Below are 19834 nucleotides of genomic sequence, written 5' to 3'. Positions count from 1 at the left end.
TAAAGACCACTGCTATATTGTTGCATTCTCCAAACATAGATTTTTATCATACTTTCATAAACTTGGACAGTCTGTTTCCAACTGCTTTACTAAAATGATACACCACCAGACTAAATATCTGTATTTCTTGACCATATTTATGGGATGATGCCACTGATGGACTGCGTCCATGGTTCTGAAACTGTAGTAGAGATTCATTAAAGGAGTTGTTGTACTAGTTGTTGTACGGTGTATGTGTTGTACTACGTGTGAAAGGTTCAATGAGATGTAAATGTCAAAAGTGCAAAAAGACCGATATGAACTGTGGCTATCACAAAGATTTGCATGTAAAGTTGCCGTATTGGATTTTGATGATGGTGTTCGGGAGAGAAGTCGGATTTTCCCTCTCAAACGTCCAACATTGAGGGACTTTTCTGTTTATTTTAGAACTTCATAATTGGAAATTTCCACTCCTGAGTAAAACTATAGAGGATAATTGCAAGGAATCTTTCAACTAATCAATCAGTCGTTTTTATTTCTTAATGTCCTGTTGTACTACCATTTCAAAATGTCTTAGAAAACTATTTTCTGAAGTGGTACTTTTAATTTAAAGTTTTACAACCACTGTACATGGCATACCTAAAGTTAAGCAAGGTCAGTTTTTAGTCCGTACTCTAATACATGATCATGTAGAAACTGGTGGTAGCAGTAATACACTTAAGTGCCTCCCAGTAACAGGAACAGTACTGACCTTTATATTTTCTTTTGAAAAACCATTAAAAGCTGACACATGTAGTTGCTTATTACCCTTGAAGACATCATTTCTTCACCATCCAAGGATTAAATGAAAACAGTGTCAGACTGTATAATGTGACTGATCTAGCTCATCACCTCCTGTTCGGATCTATCGATCCGGTCTGCTATATTTCAGACTTGTAGCACCATTTTGTCAGCAGGTAGGTAATGAGCTCTGGTACATCTAGTTTCTGCTGCACGCTGTGAATGTGCAGAGACTGTGTGGGATGTTCAGGGTCAGCTCAGAATATATAGTCCCACCACTGCTGCCAAGCATTAAAGGGCTGCTCAGCACTATAGTTGGTCCTGTCATTGCAGTAGTTTTGTTTGGATTTCTGTGAATGAGATGCAACTTGCATCGACCTACATACAAAAAAAAGATTTTTTCAACCAATGTAGTCATGGAGATTAAACGAAAATTCTACATGGAAGACTCACCACCACGCCACGTCCAATCACTCCTCACTGGCTGCTCCAATCAACGGCAGGTCCGCACTCCTTCTTGGCCAATCTTATCCCAGGGCATCACTTTTAAAGACCATCTGCATGGAAGAGACTGCTCTTCTGCTGAGCTTCGATGATCAGCTGCGACATGTCCAACTAGTTTCTGGCGACTTGGCGATTCCTCGCACTGTTTCATGACGAATCCCGCCCTCCTTCCTCCTCCTCCGCTCGTAGGAGCATTCGACTGGCCTACTGCCTTGATGGCCCCTTTTCCCTCGTCTCAGCTCCGGGCATGTGGAAGGCGCTTTAAGAACTCCTCCAATACTCCTACTAAGCGTCTCAGAGGTCGCCCTGCCTTCACCCCGTCTCCGCCTCTGCGTCACCCGGCCTGGCTTCTGCAGTGATTCTCCTCCGATCTCAGGTAGATATTATACTCCCATGTATTCTAACATCTCACTCAGGCTCCGCTCCAAATCCAGCAGGGGCAGCTCATTAAACTGGTTTCTCTCATTTTACTATCTCCTGAGGTTGTCCACTGTATCGCTTTCCCTGATGGCTTCAATGCTGTATTTAATTTATCTACTCCCCACCTTTCTAAAGAATCCCCTTTGGCGAGTTTCCGTCCGCCTTTAAGCATTTCAGAGACGTCTTCTGCTCTGTTATCTGAGCATAGAAAAAGCGCGATACCTATCCATCCCTCATCGTCAACCTACATTTCAAACATGGCTTCCAGATTTTTCTATCAATATCACAAATCCTTCCCATGTTCCAGGTTTCTAATTCAGTCACTGATGCCCTGTCTCGTTTATAATTTTCAGGTCTTCCGCCTACTTTTACCCTACTCCGATTATTTCTCTCTCTCCTTCCTCTTTCGCAATCTGCCAAACACTGCTGTTTCTCAGGTCTAGCTCCTTCTACTTTCAAACCTTATTCCTTCGCCTGGCAAAACTTTGAAAATCTTTGAAAATTTTACCTTGCTAATAACACGTTATTGTACCTGGTTTACATTCAGTCCTAGCTTTCATTACTCATTGTTTTGAACACCATTGTTTAAGCTCCCCTACAGCCGCAGCCTTTTAGCGGGCATCAATTTTTATCGAAAGATCATCTTTCTGAGCCCACTCCGAGCCTTTTTCACTCATTACGCGCTAACGTTTCCTCAAAGGCATCTCAAAACATTGCATTCCGTAGCCTGACTCCCGGAGATCTATTACACTTCCCCTCTTTAAAAAATCAGCAGATTCCATTCAGTTTTGGGGGATTTCTTCAGGGTGCATGGTTCGCTGGCATCTGGCCACCTTCTTTTCCCCAATCGGAATCATCAGCCTTTTATGAGATAATCCCCATCACTATCGCATGCTGCGTCTGGGGCAATCAATGGAGAAGAAAATGCATAACCGTTTATGCGACAATGCAGCCGTAGTGGAAGTAATAAATAAAGGCTGCTCCTCTTCTAAGTCAATCATGCCCTTCATGCGCTGCATCACTTGGCAAGCTGTAACTCACAATTTTATCATTACTGCCCGCAATATTCCCGGTCATCATAACTCACTTACTGATGCTCTTTCTCGTTCAAAATTCCAGGTCTTCCGTCGTCTTTGTCCTTCAGCTAATGTTCATCCAACACAGATACCACCTCTCAAAGTCCTGATACTCGACTAAACTCATCCCTCATTCCTTTACTCCAATCAGCTAATTATTATTGTAATTCAGGCTTGGCTCCCTTCACTCTCAGGTCTTATTTTTTTGCTTGGCAAACTTTTTCAAAATTTTGCATCGCTCATAATACTCCTCTTTACCCTGTTTGCATTCCTACCGTCTTAGCTTTTATTACTTACTGCTTCGATGTCCGGCATTTCAAACTCCCTTACATTAAGAGTTTATAAGCCGGCATAAATTTATTTTCAAAAGGCCATCTCTTCGAACCCTCTCCAAGCCTTTTCTCAAATCATTCCATCAAACTTTTACTCAAAGGTCTAAAAAATCATAGCATTCCTGAGCCAGATTCCAGGAAACCTATCACTCTTTCCATCTTAAAAGATCTCTTTCTAGTGCTCCGTTCAGGCCCTTCTTCATCCTACCTAAAATGTCTTCTCTCCAGCACCTGGCTTTTAACTTTTTATGGCTTCCTCAGAATAGGGGAATTTACTACCCCATCAAGCTCATTCGATCCTGCTAGAGACCTAACTATTTCTGACTTAAAGTTCTATCCCGATCATTTTAAAATTCATCTTAAACATTCAAAAGGAAAAGGTCCTTGCTTCATCTTCATTGCTCGTTTAAACGGTCCATTCTGCCCTTTTCATGCCATTTTTAAATTCATCATCAAGCGCCATAAACTCTTTCCAACCTCCTTGCCCCTCTTCCTTACTCCAGAAGGAGTTCCCATGACTGCTACTTGGTTTCTCAACCATCTGAGACAAATTTTAGTTCAATGCAATCTTTCCCCAAGTCAGTTCTCAGGTCACTCATTTCGAATCGGGGCGGCCACTACAGCCGCCTCACTAGTAGTTTCGATTGCTTCACTCCAACACCTCGGCCGCTGGTCCTCCGCAGCGTTCTCTTCATATGTCCATCCTGACCTCCTATCTGTCTTATCCACTCTACGATTTATCAGTTCTTAGGTAAGAACTCTGGTGGTGGTCGGCCTTATCCATCCTTTCCTCTAGCTAGATCAATTATTAATCTTCGTTCTCCATTCCTGGTCTAACCTTTTAAATTAGCATACTTTATTCTCCTATTTCAATTCATTTACCATGTTTTTAGACAGTTTTATTTTTAGTTTTCTCTCTTTCAGACGCACCTGGATCTTCGCCACTGGCAGGCATATCCAACCAAGCCTTGTCATGGTCCTCATTCAGCCTTTTCAGGCCCATCAGTCTACGCTATTGGCAAGCGTATCGAAATATGCCTTGGCAGGCATAGCAATCCTGCCTCTTTAGGCTCATCACTATCCACGCCATTGGCAGGTGTTTCATTCAGCCGTCGGGCTCTCACACACCATTGGCAGGCGTTTACAAACATGCCTTGGCAGGCATCTCAATCCTATGCCTTGTCAGGCATTCATCTAGCCACCTTGATGCCTGTCAGGTGCAGCCCATCTTCACCCGACCTGGCATTGGTCATCCACGTATCTTCAGTCATAACTCAGGTAAGCCCATTCGAGTCTAATCCATTAAAACTTTTTTGGTCTGAGTTTCTAATCCCCACTCGTCTCAGATCATCCATAACTACTCTCCTTTTTCCTACAGTTCAGCTTCAGCCTGGCCTCGGCCCTTTTGGGGGAAGACGTACCTAATCATAATCATAAGATGTTTATTCAAACTCATTTCATCTTCAGCGTTCACGTCTTCCTCAGGGGTCCGAGCGCCAAAGAAATAATCTTTCAATAATAAAATCTTTAACCGTCTTCTTGTTGTTTCTCCGTTATGTGAGTCTTTCCAGGTTGAAATGGAGTTTAAACGAAAATTCAACATGGAAAACTCACCACCCCGTCTCGTCCAATCACTCCTGACTGGCTGCTCCAATCAACGGCAGGTCCGCCCGCACTCCTCTTCGGCCAATCATCTCCCAGGGCATCACTTTGAAAGACCTTCTGCATGGAAGACACCGCTCTTCTGCTGAGCTTCGACCCTCCTCCACCCCTTCTCCACCATAGGCTCCCAACTCCTTCCATACCAAGGCCTACGTCACCACCAGGATCGGATCCCGGGGGGGGAAGATGTACCAAATCATAATCCTAAGATGTTTATTCAAACTCATTTCATCCTCAGCATTCACGTCTTCCTCAGGGGTCCGAGCGCCAAAGAAATAATCTTTCATTAATAAACTCTTTAACCGTCTTCTTGTTGTTTCTCCGCTATATGAGTCTTTCCAGGTTGAAATATTTCTTACACAACGTTTTCTGGTGAAAACTGAAAATTTTAGGTTTTCTACTCTTCATTTCCACCACAATGACGCACGTTTTTTCTTTGAAATAATTTGAGAACGGTTTCCAGTGTGTAATGATTGAAATCGTGCCTGTCTCCGCTGTTGTGTAGACGTGAAAAATGGAATCTTTCTTCCAGGAAGCCCCAGCTCACTGAAATCAGTAGAAATTAATGCGCACGCGCACAACATAACGAATGCCAACCAGTTTAAAACCCATAGAGATGAAGATATCAACAATAACAACGGCAGATTGCAGAGTACTTACTTGTGCTGCTGACTCTTTTGTATCTAAAGACGGTCCTCCGACAAATTGCTCATGTTCTCCCACATTTTGTAAGCAGGAAGTGTTTGCGCATATAGTTGAGTTTCAGAGAACATACTGCCAGCTAGTGGCGTGGTGGGGAAATTACAATCTTCACATTGTGTTGTACTGTTGTGTGAACGAAGATGGTAAACATTGTCATGTAGATGTGTTAACAGAAACAGAAAAAAAAAAACTGTTTTCAATGGATTGTTGTCATGTAAACGGGGCCTTAGTCACTTCTTTCTGGCTGTCTGTCCTCTGGCGTTTTCTGTTCTCTTCCATAGATCAAACAGCGAGGATTACAGCGTGCATTGGGAGTAGGAATAATGATAAATACATTAATCATATGAAATCAGAGAGTGTGTGTTATGTGTATGGTCACCATAGAGATGGGATTTATAAGAGTTTAAGCTGCTCTGCTCACATAATCCGTTACACAACTTCTCAATCCTTTGAAAAGAAAGGAATAGTAAAAAAATTAGCAGATGGTTATCAGCAGATCTCTTCCGTTTTGCTCTTACATATTATTTTCTAATCTTACTGCGTTTGCTTTGTTATTTATATGAGAGCTGCTGTGCTACTTTTCAGGTAGGCGACATTGTCATGGTGAGAGAGGATGAGACTTTCCCCTGTGACCTCATCTTTCTCTCCTCCAGCCGAGACGATGGCACCTGCTACGTCACCACCACCAGCCTCGACGGGGAGTCGAGTCACAAGGTGCTCACAAGAGACAAATTATGACTTTCCGTCTCAGTTCTGTTTTAAGCTCTAATATATTTGAAGTTGTAATCTAAAATCACTGAAAACATGAGTAATTTCACATGGATGCTTTAAAAGACTACATTCAGGATCTTAAAAGTACCAATAATTTAGGCTCCTTTGATCATAACGTTGCATGCCTGCTCACACAGAACAATGCAATAGTTATGCAATAGTATAAATTCAATTACAGCCTCTATGAAAACGCTAAAACAAACAAAGCTGTTCCTATGCAGGTTACATCAGACCTTTTTGATGTTGTATTATGTACAACAAATCCTTATATTTGTTATATGAGGATTGTAAGAGATTGTTAAGCATTAAAAGAGGCACGTTGGAATCATTGCAAGAAATGTATCAGTATTATCCATCTTAAGATCACTTTCAGCTTGCAGTGATTTATTTTAGATTTATTCTTCAGAGACTGACACAATGTCCTGATTTCTACTAAGAGTTCTATGAAATTATTTAAACAAATTACAATTAACAGTTCTTCCTTACTTTGGACAGGTTTACCGATGGATTAATTATGCCATCTTATATTACCTTTCTTTATTCTGGGGCTGATTTAAGGTGGCGTAGTGTGACAATAACCTCCATTCCTCCCCTCTTTGAAAATGTTTATTTAGAGGTGCTTGAATACCATGAGTTTAATGTAATTAATGAACACTTTTTCATGTATTTAGCCTGACACTTCAAATTGCAAACATAGTTTAAAATCCACCAGTGCTTTAATTTTTATTGTTTAGCCATTTATAGCACCCTCCACACTTATTGGCATCCTTGATCAGACATGGTGAGGCAAGTCTGCAGCCTAGACTTGAGCCACACAAAAACCAGATTGCCAAAAGTTTCAGGTCAACCATCCAAATTCTTGAATACAGATGTTCTAGAAACTTTCATGGCTACAGGTGTATAAAACCCAGCACCTAGGCATGCAGACAGCTTCTACAAACATTTGTGAAAGAATGGGTCTCTCTCACAAGCTCCGTCCATTCCAGTGTGGTACCTTGACAGGAGGCCACCCGTGCATTACGTCCAGGTGTGATAAAATCACAGAGTAATGTCAGCAGATACTAAGGCAGGCACCAGCTTTCTTCAAATTTTAATTACTACAGACCTCCAACCTTCATGTGGCCTTCAGATCAACTATAGAGCAGTACATGGAGAGCTTCATGGAATGGGTTTCCATGCCCGAGCAGCTACATCCAAGCTTTACATACCCAAATACAAAGCAAAACGTCGGCCGCAGTGGTGTTTTTGAGTTAAGTTTGGGGTCATTATGTTATTGAAAGACCCGCTTATGAGACATTTTCTGTTTTCTTGCATAATTTAAAATATCCTGGTATTTCAACAAGTTCATGATGCCATGCACTCTAACTAGGTTCCCAGAGCCTTTGGAAGAGAAACATATCCTTAGCATCTTAACATTTTCGTTCTTTGTCTTATCTCCGACCCATCTGTCAGTGTTTGCCTCCAGAAAGCTCATTTGACCAAAGCATGCAGTTCCAGTATTAGTAGCGTTTATCCAGTAAAAACCTGTTTTATGAATCTAAAGATTTCCTTTCCTTACTGTGTGTCACCTTAAATGCAATCATTAATGTACATCTATTTCAGAATTTAGCTTTAGGTTGCAAGTGTTCAACTGTCGAATCAATAGCAATTAAAGCGAGTTAATAAAAATAACCCCAAACGAGACCTTAAACGTTTCAGTTCAGTTCAGCACAGTCTTGCATCTGTTACTGGTGATATTGGTGACACACATCTTGTCTCAATTTCCTGTTTCATCCTTAATGTCTGAGTGGGCACACACACTAGCATGTATACTGTCAGCGATGCAGAGTAAAGCGCTTGATTCACCATAGATGCCCTCACAGAAACACTTGATGTACTCACCACATTAGCTTAACATTTTCCTGCTCACCCAGGAAACGTTTCATAACTGGTCGTTTGCAGCTTATTGTTGAGGTCACTTAGAAAACCTACACCGGCTAAGACCCCAAATGAATCTAGTCCCCATGGTAGGTGTGATGGTGACATTTTCCTCTGTCTTCTTTTTTTGCTCCCCCGCCTTCTGCCACCTTTCTGTTTCAGACCTATTACGCTGTACCAGATACCATGGCCTTTAAAACTGAGCAGGAGGTGGATTCATTACATGCTACTATTGAATGTGAACAACCGCAGCCTGACCTCTACAAGTGAGTGCATCCCAGCAGATGGATCGTTGTACGCAGACCTTTTATAAGATGTAACATTATGGCCGTAGGCATCTTGATTTAATTTTGTTTTCCCACTTTGTTTCAGGTTTGTGGGACGCATCAACGTTTACAAGGACAAAGAGGAGCCTGTGTCTAGGTGGGAGGCTTTGAGTGCATATTCTGTGTTGTGGCATATTTTCTAACATGTATATACTGTAAGGGCCTGATCTTCAAAAGATCCCAAATGGCAGGTGCTAATTTGTGTTTACTATAAATAAATTGCACGTGCAATAAGTAGGCGTGTGGCGTGCGATTTTCAAAGATTGTTCATGCATTGGATAAACAGGTGAAGTCCGCCCTATTTAAATGAGGAAATTGCGTGTGCTGCTGGCTGGAACAAGAGGAAAAGCAAACAGATCCTCTGCTGTGTTACTAGGAATATGCAGGGATTGTTACGCTGCATCATTATAAGTGATCCAGTTGCTGATTTTTTCCTTCTGTTCTGTTTAGCCCTCACTTTTTTTGAACTGTTGCAGTTAGTTAGCTTTTGTTGTGCTACTCAGAGCAGGTCTGTCATCTGCCCTGACAACATTAATACTCTTATGTTGCTTGACGTAGCTCGCAACAAATTGGCCAATCAATTTTAATAATATAAAAGATAAATATGTCTTTTAATTAATTTGCCTTCCTTGATCTTTTAATTCTTTTCAGACTCACCGGGTTCTGTTGTATTTTTGAGAGTCTGTGTTTTGAAGAGTTTGGAGTTTATCATAAACACCCACAATATTTAAGCCTGAACGTAATATTTGCAACATAACAAGAGATTCTTGTAGGTGTTGGCTATCTGTATGTTATAGCTTTGCTAATTTTAAAACATAGCGTCACATAACTGTGAAATTAAGTTAAATCGAACATTTATGCACGTAAAAATAAATTATTTTCCAATGATTTTACTAAATTCTTATGTTTGTTTTGCCAATATTTAAACGATATACATTTGATTGTTTAAATTATTTTTTGGCGACAAAATAATTTTTTACTGCATAAATGAAACCCTCCCCTGACATATGTTTGCATTTAAACAACGTAATCAAACTGATCCAGCTCCGATTGCCCTGCAATGACTTAACGTTACTGTCAATAAAGCGATGTGTTTTGTTTAGTGACAAGGTTAAAACATACACTGTCTTTGTCACCACATGGAAAAGCTGCCTTAAAATGGTGATTTTTACACCTGCTAAAAAGTGATTTTAGCATCCAATTTGCAAATGAAGTATTTAATCTGCCTTATAATGTCTTTAGTTCTTTCCTATTAATTATATTATCAACATCAAAGCAGAGTGAGTCTTTTGCATGATGTGCAATTACAGGCTGTGCGTGCTTGATCAGCTATGTGCGCATTTTGCCATGATCAGGTTTATGCGTGTTCAGCAGATGATCACTGACAGCGATGTTACGCTTTAATGATGTTGAATGAAGTGTTGTAAGGAGTTTTACCACAGGAGAACTATCATGGCTTTTGTTTCTGATTGGCTCCAAATCAGAGCTTAGATAATCCTACATAGAATCCTTTATTCTTATCTATTTTTTATCATTTTATTTTTGACAACCCAAATCTGTTGGCACATGTACCAAGATTCTGTCTCCCTGTCAGCTGTCCTTCTATCTATGCCTCCTTCTGGCCAAAGTGACAGCGGACGTTTTTGCGTCCCAGTTAGCACTTGCATTTCAAACGTGCTAAATTTGCTGAATTTGTATGTTTGGGTCATTATTATATGTTTTGCATATTCATGAAGGCAGACAGGCTAAAAAGTGTGCGCCCGCAGTTCCGCTGATTTTGCACATACAATCTGATTACCACCATGTTTGTAGATCGGCTTTGCTGACGCAAAGAGGTTTGCGGAGCGGTTTTGAAGATTTGAACCTTTTGAAGATCAGGCCCTAAATGTTTTTTTTTTTTTTTTTTTTAAGGATATGTTTCTTAAAGATTTAAATTTGTCTCTAGAACCTCATAATATAGCCCTTACATTCCTGAAACTGAGAGGTTAATTTCCAGAAATTCCATGGATCTTACCAAATGCTTTCCTAGAACTTTCATAATTAATGTAGTTTGATCATGTAGTTTACTTCTGGAAAGTACTTGGTAAGTTCAGGCAAATTACCTGATAAGTACCAGAAAATACCCCGTAATTTCCACAAGATTACTTGTTAAGTTCTGGAAGCCACCTGGTAAGTTTCAGGAACTAACTAAATTTGGTTCTTAGTTTACAGACAGAAGTCTCATGGACATCTCTAAGTTACAGGAAATTACAAGCTGTATTATGGGCTGCTACCCTAATAATTTAACCCTTTTAATTGGATTTTCTGAATTATATAACAAAATTTAAATGTTTTACTCTTGCAGAACACTGGGAGCTGAGAACTTACTTCTGAGAGGAGCCACGCTGAAGAATACACAACATATTTTTGGTAGGACAGTAACCTTTAACCTGCATATAATCGTTAAAACATTCATAATAAAAAAAACCTCAGAAAAACACTTATGTTTTTTTTCTTAGCTATTGCAGTCTACACTGGCATGGAGACCAAGATGGCACTTAATTACCAGTCTAAATCTCAGAAGCGCTCTGCTGTTGAGAAGTAAGATTAATGATGAAGTCCTACCCACTGCATGATTTAGAGTGTGTCTTTGGGGAGTGGTTTACTTCCCAGCCCCGTGGCGCTGACCCCTCTTCACTCCATCACTCTGCAGGTCGATGAACGCCTTCCTGATTGTGTACTTGTGCATCTTGATCAGTAAAGCTGTGATCAACACTGTCCTGAAGTACGCCTGGCAGTGGTCCCCTGATCGGGACGAGCCCTGGTACAACCACAGGACTGAGATCGAGCGCCAGCGCCATGTGGTTTGTCCAAACTCCCTGTATTTAAAACAACATTTCCGCAGCTGTTAGAATTTCTCTAAAGCGACAGACCTGTTATATGTCCTCCTTTTCCCAGGTGATCCGAGCCTTTACAGACTTCCTGGCCTTCATGGTCTTGTTTAATTACATCATTCCGGTGTCCATGTATGTCACCGTAGAGATGCAGAAGTTTCTTGGCTCGTATTTCATTACCTGGGATGAGGAGATGTTTGATGAAGAGCTGGGGCAGGGGGCCCAAGTGAACACCTCGGACCTGAACGAAGAGCTGGGACAGGTATGTCGCTGGACACACAAGAGCAGACGCATTTGCATAGATTCCTGAACCTAATCTTCCTGTAAACGTGCTGTTGCTTTTACCTTCTTCAAGGTGGAGTATGTGTTTACTGATAAGACCGGCACTCTGACGGAGAACAACATGGAGTTTATCGAATGCTGCGTGGATGGCAATGTCTACATCCCACATGCGATCTGTAATGGCCAAATCCTCAGTGCTGCCTCTAGCATTGACATGATCGACTCCTCACCTGGGGGATACAGGAGAGTAAGTGTGTTTTATATGTTGAACATAAAAACGTCTATGTGAATTTTATGTCATAGACCAACAAAAAGTAGTGTAAAATTGTACAATAGCAGGAAAATGATACATGTTTTTATTTTACGGATGAAAATCTGAAAAGTGGGTCGTGCTTTGGACCTGTATCCCCTCTGAGTGTTTTATTTTGTAGAGCCATCTTTCGCTTTTGTCAGCATCGGGCCCCAACGACCTTTTGGGTATATCTCTAACAGCTTTGCACATCTATAGACTGAATTGTTTTGCCATTTTTCTTTGTGAAATAGCTCAGTCAGATTGGATGGGAAGTGTCTGTGATCATCAGTTTTCCTTGTTTTTGTTTCTCAGTTTGGTTTAGGTCTGGACTTCTGCTGTTCCATTCTAACACATGAATATGCTTTCATTTAAACCATGTTATTGTAGTTCTGGCTGTATGTTTAGCGTTGTTGTCCTGCTGCATGGTTAACCTCCACCCCGGTGTCAGGTCTTTTGCAGCCTCTAATAGGTTTTCTTCCAGTATTCCTCTTTAATTTGATCCATTGTCTCATTAACTCCGATGAGCATCGCGGTCCCTGCTGAATGAAAGCATTCTCACAGCATGCTGCTGCCATCACCATGTATCACACTGGGGATGGTATATTCAAAGTTATTTGAAGTGTAAGCTTTTCACCACACATAGCATTTTTCATGTAGAACAGAGCACCTTCTCCCACACAACTAAACAAAACCATCAGAGTCCTGAAAATGCCAAGATGAGTAACCAGGGCTCTGAACTGAACTCTACTGTGACCAGTTAAGATTTTTTATTTTTTGTTCCCTGTGTGTGTGTAGGAGTACGAGGATCTGTTTTTCCGGGCACTGTGTCTCTGTCACACGGTGCAGGTGAAGGAGGAGGAGACGGTGGACGGTATCAAACGGGGCATCCATCAGGGCAGGCCCACTTCCTTCTACATTTCCTCGTCGCCAGATGAAGTAGCTTTGGTGGAAGGAATGAAAAGGTAACATCATGAGTTTTAGTGAACTTAAATCAAAGTTAGGGTTACAGAAGTCACTTTTTTATTATTTGGTATTTGGTTGGGACTATGTGCGGTATCACATATAATACACAAGTCTGTATGGTAATATTAGCAGTTTTTTTATTGAAATGATTGAGTTTGGGAGATCAGCTTTGCTAAAAACAAATAGGTAGTAAAGTCGTGGCTGCATTGCACAAAACTGGTCTGCATTTGTTTTCTAAAACTATAGAGTCGTATTTTTGAAACCTGTGAAAGGTTTTACCTTTTAGAATGGGATACGTTTGACAGAGTTTATTCGGATCTCCCATAATTGAACCCGCTGAGCCCAAAATTGTGTTAAGGCATAGTAATCGTAATGTATGTAAACTTCTGAATTTAGAGAAAGTAATTAAAATGCTAACTCATTTTTCTGGCATTTGATCCTAACTGACGTGAAACAGGAAGTGCTTAGTCTGATTTATACAGTGTATGTAAATATCTGCTTTCCGCTGTAGCTTTCACAGATTAGAACTTCTCAGCTTAAGATGTTCGCTGTACGAACCTCTCAGCTTAAGTTACGCAACATGCATCACAGCATCTTCAGTCTTGCCTCCTGTGACAGATGTGACTGTTCATGTACATGTCCTCTTTCTGCCACACTCTAATTAATCATTTTCCTCCTGCTGTCGTTGGCAGACTGGGCTACACCTATCTGCGACTGAAGGACAACTACATGGAGATCCTCAACAAAGATGACGAGATCGAAAGGTCATTTCAATAAGTTTCCATAGTTGTTACACCACAAAAGATAAAGCAGGATTAATCCAGCTGATGGAGTTACGTACGGATGTACAGAAATTCTCTGATTTGATCCATTGCGTGTTTGCGTAAGCAACCTGGCCGTACATCACTGCCAGCAGCGGCCTGTCGATAGGGAGCTATTTTTAAGGAAGCTGGAGAGAGAGGAGGGGGCTCTGCTTTTGGTTTCTAAAGTCTTCTTAGATTTACTTTTTTAAATGAACCTTGTTTTTGTCAAAGTTCAGTATATGTGAGGTTTATTTCACTGGATTGAGAAGTTTAGGGATCATCTTCAGTTTGAAAAGGTGTTAGGAAGTCACTTTGTTCTGTAGATGAATGAAAGGGGAGTGAAGTCATTATTTAACAAAGGCCACCTCTGAAAGCCTCATAGGAATAAAATAACTATTCTGGCTTTAACTTTTGCGGTGGAACACAGCAGACACAACTGTCAGAGATAGGAGTACAGTGTGTACTCAAAGGTGAATGCTTTGCATTTAAAAAGGGAACCATGTGGAAAGAGAAACTTTGTCCGTTTATACAAGTTGTCCTTTATCTAAAAGGAAGCAATTTAGAAGAGAGCTAAGCACATTTTAACTCTATCCCTTCTTCAGGTTTGAGCTGCTCCATGTGCTGAACTTCGACTCTGTCAGGAGGAGAATGAGCGTCATAGTAAAGTCCGTCTCAGGTAGGATGTCGGCACACGCGCCCGCACTTCATTTATTTCATTATTAAGTCCAAAATTAGATGCTGGACTGGGCCTGCAGCGTGCTAACAATATGTTTGGCTCTCTGTTTCTGTGTGTGCTCTCAGGAGAGTACCTGCTGTTCTGTAAAGGGGCAGACTCATCTATTTTTCCTCGAGTAGTATCCGGAAAGGTGGAGCAAGTTAAAGCCCACGTGGAGCAGAACGCTGTAGTGAGTGAACCTTTTCACCAGCAAAGACTGGCTTTGAGAGAACCTTATATCCATGCCTTCATTTATACGTTTAGTTACCTGTCATATCTGTAGGGCAGCAAATCAAGTGAGTATTTTCTTACATTAAAACCTTAAATAGTTGAAGGAAAATTAAAATGTAATGTGGTAAAGGGGTTAAACATCCCACAATAATCCTTATTAGAACTGTGTGACTGTACCCTAGAACATTTCTAGCTTGTAAAGAGATTTATTTCAGATTTCACATGTTTGAGTGGATTGAATTGGACATTTGGAGGTCTTTGTCTGCCTTGCGATTTGTACAAAGTGGCTGCAAAGGACATGAGACTAGGGCTGAGGTTCAAGTCAAAGTCCAGGTCTTAATCTGATTGAGAACTATGGCAAGACTTCAGACTTGGTTCTTACTGGTCACTCTCCATCCAGTCTGACTGAGTTTGAGATGTTTTGAAAAGAAGAATGGGCGAAAATGTGAGTCTCTAGATGTGCAATGCTCTGCCTGCCTTTATCCTCTCATTGCTCCACTTGTCTATGACCCAGATATCAGACCCTGCAGAGCATCTTAAAACATGTGCCAATTTCTAAGATGCACCTGCTGAGGAGGAGAGCGAGGAAGCTTTTTAGTGTGGAGGTATGAGCGAAAGTGGACAGATTATGTGGTCCCTATGTTTATGCCTTTATCAAAGTACTGTTATATGTTGTCCTGGGCTAGAAGGGACAAAGACTCAAGGAAAGGTACAACTGAATAATAATGCTGCTTTGTACAAGCTAGAACAAATTGAATGCTCTAAAGATTCACTTTTATCCAGCACATTTAAAATGCATAATATTAATAGTCTATGCATTCCTCTACATCTTTCTCTCTCTCTCCGCTGTAAAACCAGGAGGGGCTGCGGACTCTGTGCGTCGCCTACCGAAAGCTGTCACAATCCGAGTACCAGGAAGCGTGTCATTACCTGACTGAAGCCAAGCTGTCCTTGCAGGACAGGGAGCAGAGGCTGGCCCAGGCCTATGATGTCATCGAGAGAGATTTTGTCCTCCTGGGTGCTACAGCGGTGGAGGACAGGTTAGTCAATGCAGGAGGAGAGGAAGGGAAAGATTTAGGAATGGTGCATCAAGGAGACAGAAGTGAAGATTAATGAAGCTTTAGACAAAATTCAGACAATTGTCCTGACTCATGCTAGCAAAAAAACTTCAGTATGAACTCTCAGCAGAGCCTGAATTTATTTTGTTTTTTATTTTTCTCTGGATGTGAAATAACTGAATATGTTGTGCACCAAGAAACAGCCTCCAGCCTCGTCCCTGACTGATTGATCAAGTGCTTGACAGTTTAATTTTCTAACAGATAAACTGCCGATGTGAAATGGCAGGGGGGAAGTCTTGCATTGAAAAGTTATCACCCGTTGGTAATGGATTAACCTAAGCTTTGATTGATAGCTGTGCCCACCCGAGCAGACCCTAAAACACTTATTGACTCATTGATGAACAGGCTGCAGGAGAAAGCTGCGGACACCATCGAATCGCTACACAAGGCCGGCATCAAAGTCTGGGTCCTGACAGGAGACAAGATGGAGACGGCCGCCGCCACGTGTTACGCCAGCAAGCTGTTCCGTCGCCGCACCCAGATTCTGGAGCTTACCAAGAAACGCACCAAAGAGCAGAGCCTGCACGACGTTCTGTTCGAGCTGAATAGGACGGTTCTTAGGCAACGCTCCATATCTGGGTAGGGAATTTAGCTTGCTTTCTTGAGAACATGGTGCAAGCTCTAGACCTGGTTAGTTTCTTGTGTAGATGGATCTCCTTGGTAAACTCTATCTGGTGTCTTACTCCAGGTTGTCGGTAGACTGCCTCGACTTTGGCCTAATTATCGACGGGGCAACTCTTTCTGCAGTTTTAAAACCCACCCAAGAGGTTTCTGGCCATGGGAACTACAGAGAGATCTTTCTTGAAATATGTCGCAACTGTAGCGCTGTTCTCTGCTGTCGCATGGCACCGCTGCAGAAAGCCCAGGTGACAGGGACTTCCTTCCTCTTTTCTTTGAAAATGTACTCAGTAAAATATGTCTAAATAACTCTTTCGCTTGGCTTAAAATGTTTTCCTGTTGACAGATTGTGAAGCTAATTAAATCTTCCAAGGAACACCCCATTACCCTCGCCATTGGCGATGGAGCCAACGATGTCAGCATGATCCTAGAAGCACATGTTGGCATTGGTGCGTTCAATTGCCTCCTTAAATAATAATGTTCTCAGTCATGTGCAAACTGTTTTTATTGGTGTCGATCCTAATTTGGCAGGCCGGTTGAAATCTGAGAAAATAGAAACATATAAAACGTGAAACAATGTTTGTTTCCATCCATCCATCCATTATTATTACATAATATTACAAAGGATTATATAATATATATATATACATTCAGTGTGTCAGGAATTCATCAGTTGCTTGCCAGTACTATTTTCTGCATGTGGGAAGGAATATCTGTAGTAGACACCCACATCTAACACAATTGTTAGTGCCCAAGAAGGTAAAAGAAAGGGAGGAGGAAGAAGGAGAAAGACAGGAGGGCAAAAATGTGGAATGATGCAAATGATATTGCAATATTTAACTATGATACCATCATCACCTACTCTTCTAATAATGTTCATTACTAGTAGGAACTCCACTTTGATATTTCTGAGCTTGCATTCTAGATTGTAACCAAACAGTTTCTTTCCGCCAGGCATCATGGGTAAAGAAGGCCGACAGGCAGCCAGAAACAGTGACTACGCCATCCCAAAATTTAAACACCTGAAGAAGATGCTGCTGGTCCACGGCCACTATTACTACATCCGAATCGCAGAGCTTGTTCAGTACTTCTTCTACAAGGTAAAGGCCAAATGCTTTGTGTCCACCAGAGGCCCACAGATGTTGATCACAATTATAGTGATTTCAACTGAAATATGAGTAATAGAGCAGATTACTGGATTCCAGTAAGGTGCAGCATTCTCCTGAATCTCCGGATGTGATGATCAGCGTGGGTGGCTTCCACAGCATGCGGTGCCCTGCCAACTGACTCAACCTTTTTCTATTTGGCATCCTTACCTTTTTACAGCCCACTCAAGTGAGCTCATAGGGCACAATCTCACCATAAACAAAAATGTGTAGATAGATGCCTTTTTAGACGTTTGATTTGTTTCACTTGTCAGTGGTTTAACACTGGGTTTTTTTTTTTTTTCCCCTTCTCTTAAATCATTGCAGAATGTGTGCTTCATCTTCCCCCAGTTCCTGTATCAGTTCTTCTGCGGGTTCTCACAGCAGGTAGGTCCTTCATACTGTGTGGGATAAAAAATCGTTTTTATATTTCCAAGAATGGCCCTCTGCAATGTAAAGGGTGCCAAAGCAGAAGGCACAATGAATTATCTCCTTATTTTGTTTTTCCCCTCTGTTCTGCTTAGTGTTTTGACAAATTTTCCACAAATGCTTCATTATTCTTGTGTTTAAAAGCATCAAGCAGATTTTTACATCGGAAAAGTTTGGATTAACCCAGATAATCATATCTGCACATCATCATACAGCTTGACCAGTATGGTCCCATTACAGTTATCGGTGTGCTCTGCAGAAGCTTAATAATTTATTAGTATGATTACTTTTCTAAAGACAATTAATTGTTAATGAAATTAAGAACCTGAAAGGCAGTGACTAATAACTACAGTGCTGTAAAAAGTAGCTGACCCCTTAAAGATTCCTTCTGTTTGTGCTCTTTTCTCACACTTAAATGTTTCAGATCATCAAACAAATATTAATATCAGACTTCAATAACTAGAGTAAATAGAAAACAAAGTTTTCAGATAATGATTTAATTCATTAAGGGAAGCTATCCAAACCAACCTGACCTTTTGTGAAATGGTAGTTGTACCCTAAGCCTAATAACTGGTTGTGTCACTCTTGTGGGTCTACAAAACCTGGTGAAGCTTTTACATTGCTGTGGAGGAATTTTAGTCCGCTCTTCTTTGCGGTATTGCTTTTATTCAGCCACATTGGAGGGCTTTCGAGCATGAACAAGTTGAGTTGGATTTAAGTCCAGACATTGTCTAGGCCACTCCAAAGCCTTCAGTCATGTGTTGTTGTTTCTTTCACATCATTCAGAGGTGGATTTGCTGGTGTGCCTCAGATCACTGTCGTGCTTAAGGACAAAAACTGATGGCTGGGCATCCTCCTTCAGGATTTTGTGGTAGTAAGAATTCATGGTACCATCGGTTATGGCAAGTCGTCCAGGTTCTGATGCAGCAAGTCCGTCGCAGACTATCAAACTACCACCTTTGTTTTTGGCTGTCAGTATGGGTTTATTTTTCTGAAATACTAGGTTACTTTCAGACCAGAGGGTACAGGATAAACACCTTCCAAAAAGTTACACCTTTGTCTCATCTGTGCACAGAATACTTTCCCAAAATCTTGGGGATCATCAAGATGCTTTTTGGCAAATTTGAGACAGGTCTTTAAATCATTTTTGTGAACAAAATATTGAGAAAACATTTCTCTGGTGTGTGTCTCTATGGTTGGTCCTGTTTCTGCTCTTTGAAGAAGAATCTGGTTGCTTCTTGTCTTGAAGAGTTAACCTCTGGTTTAGGACTGCAAGTAACGATTATTTTACTAATTAATTAATCTGCCGACAATTTATTCGAGCAAAAAGTGCTTAATAGGAGATTTTTGACAGAATTTGAACCAGGTGAAACTAAAGCTATGCTACGTCTGGAGGTCTGGATAGAGCATATTTACAGAGAAGGTTTTTTATTTTAAATGCAAAATTTATATATATTTTTTTTACAATTTTGGCCTAAGTACTGCTCTGAGTGAGTTGTTCTTTCAGCAAATGGCATGTTTTAGAGTCTGTATAATCCAGTAAAAAAAAAAAAGTCTCAATAATTGATTAATCCCAAATAATCCAATTAATTGTTTCAGCCCTACTCTGGGTTAACGTGATCTGGTTTCCTAAGTCCACTTGTAGCTGGAGTGGTCCTCAATGCTTGAGCTGCTTTGGGGGCAGCTGGGGCTGGAGGTTTGTCAGAGAGCAAGTGTGAAAATGCATCTTGTCTTGGGAGGTTGGAGGTGGAGCTGCTAGAGAAGGAAATGGTTCCACAATAAAGGTCCAAAATTCACAATATTGTTTTTTTTCCTTGTGTGATTTTCTGGCTAAAAAACACAAATGTCTGTTTGCGTTTTTTGACAGAAACGTTCTTTTAGCTCCAGATCTCTAAA

At 41.0% G+C, this 19834-nt stretch overlaps 1 protein-coding gene across 4 annotated transcripts in view; it reads left to right on the top strand.

Moving 5' to 3' along the window:
* The window catches only part of LOC124871907 (phospholipid-transporting ATPase IH-like), a 46594-nt gene that overhangs the window by 14907 nt on the left and 11853 nt on the right, over positions 1-19834 (top strand). For all 4 annotated transcript variants that reach the window (XM_047371531.1, XM_047371530.1, XM_047371533.1 and 1 more), the window contains exons 6-23: positions 6041-6169; positions 8306-8409; positions 8516-8566; positions 10814-10878; positions 10968-11049; positions 11162-11312; positions 11407-11604; positions 11698-11871; positions 12712-12878; positions 13572-13643; positions 14285-14358; positions 14484-14587; positions 15487-15668; positions 16092-16325; positions 16435-16612; positions 16711-16813; positions 17319-17464; positions 17837-17896. In XM_047371531.1, coding sequence (XP_047227487.1) covers positions 6041-6169; positions 8306-8409; positions 8516-8566; positions 10814-10878; positions 10968-11049; positions 11162-11312; positions 11407-11604; positions 11698-11871; positions 12712-12878; positions 13572-13643; positions 14285-14358; positions 14484-14587; positions 15487-15668; positions 16092-16325; positions 16435-16612; positions 16711-16813; positions 17319-17464; positions 17837-17896 — 2274 coding nt within the window. The remainder of the gene's footprint in view (positions 1-6040; positions 6170-8305; positions 8410-8515; positions 8567-10813; positions 10879-10967; positions 11050-11161; positions 11313-11406; positions 11605-11697; positions 11872-12711; positions 12879-13571; positions 13644-14284; positions 14359-14483; positions 14588-15486; positions 15669-16091; positions 16326-16434; positions 16613-16710; positions 16814-17318; positions 17465-17836; positions 17897-19834) is intronic.

This window comes from Girardinichthys multiradiatus, chromosome 7 (genome assembly GCF_021462225.1).
Source record: "Girardinichthys multiradiatus isolate DD_20200921_A chromosome 7, DD_fGirMul_XY1, whole genome shotgun sequence".
Taxonomy (NCBI): domain Eukaryota; kingdom Metazoa; phylum Chordata; class Actinopteri; order Cyprinodontiformes; family Goodeidae; genus Girardinichthys; species Girardinichthys multiradiatus.
This window is presented reverse-complemented; position numbering and strand designations above follow the sequence as displayed.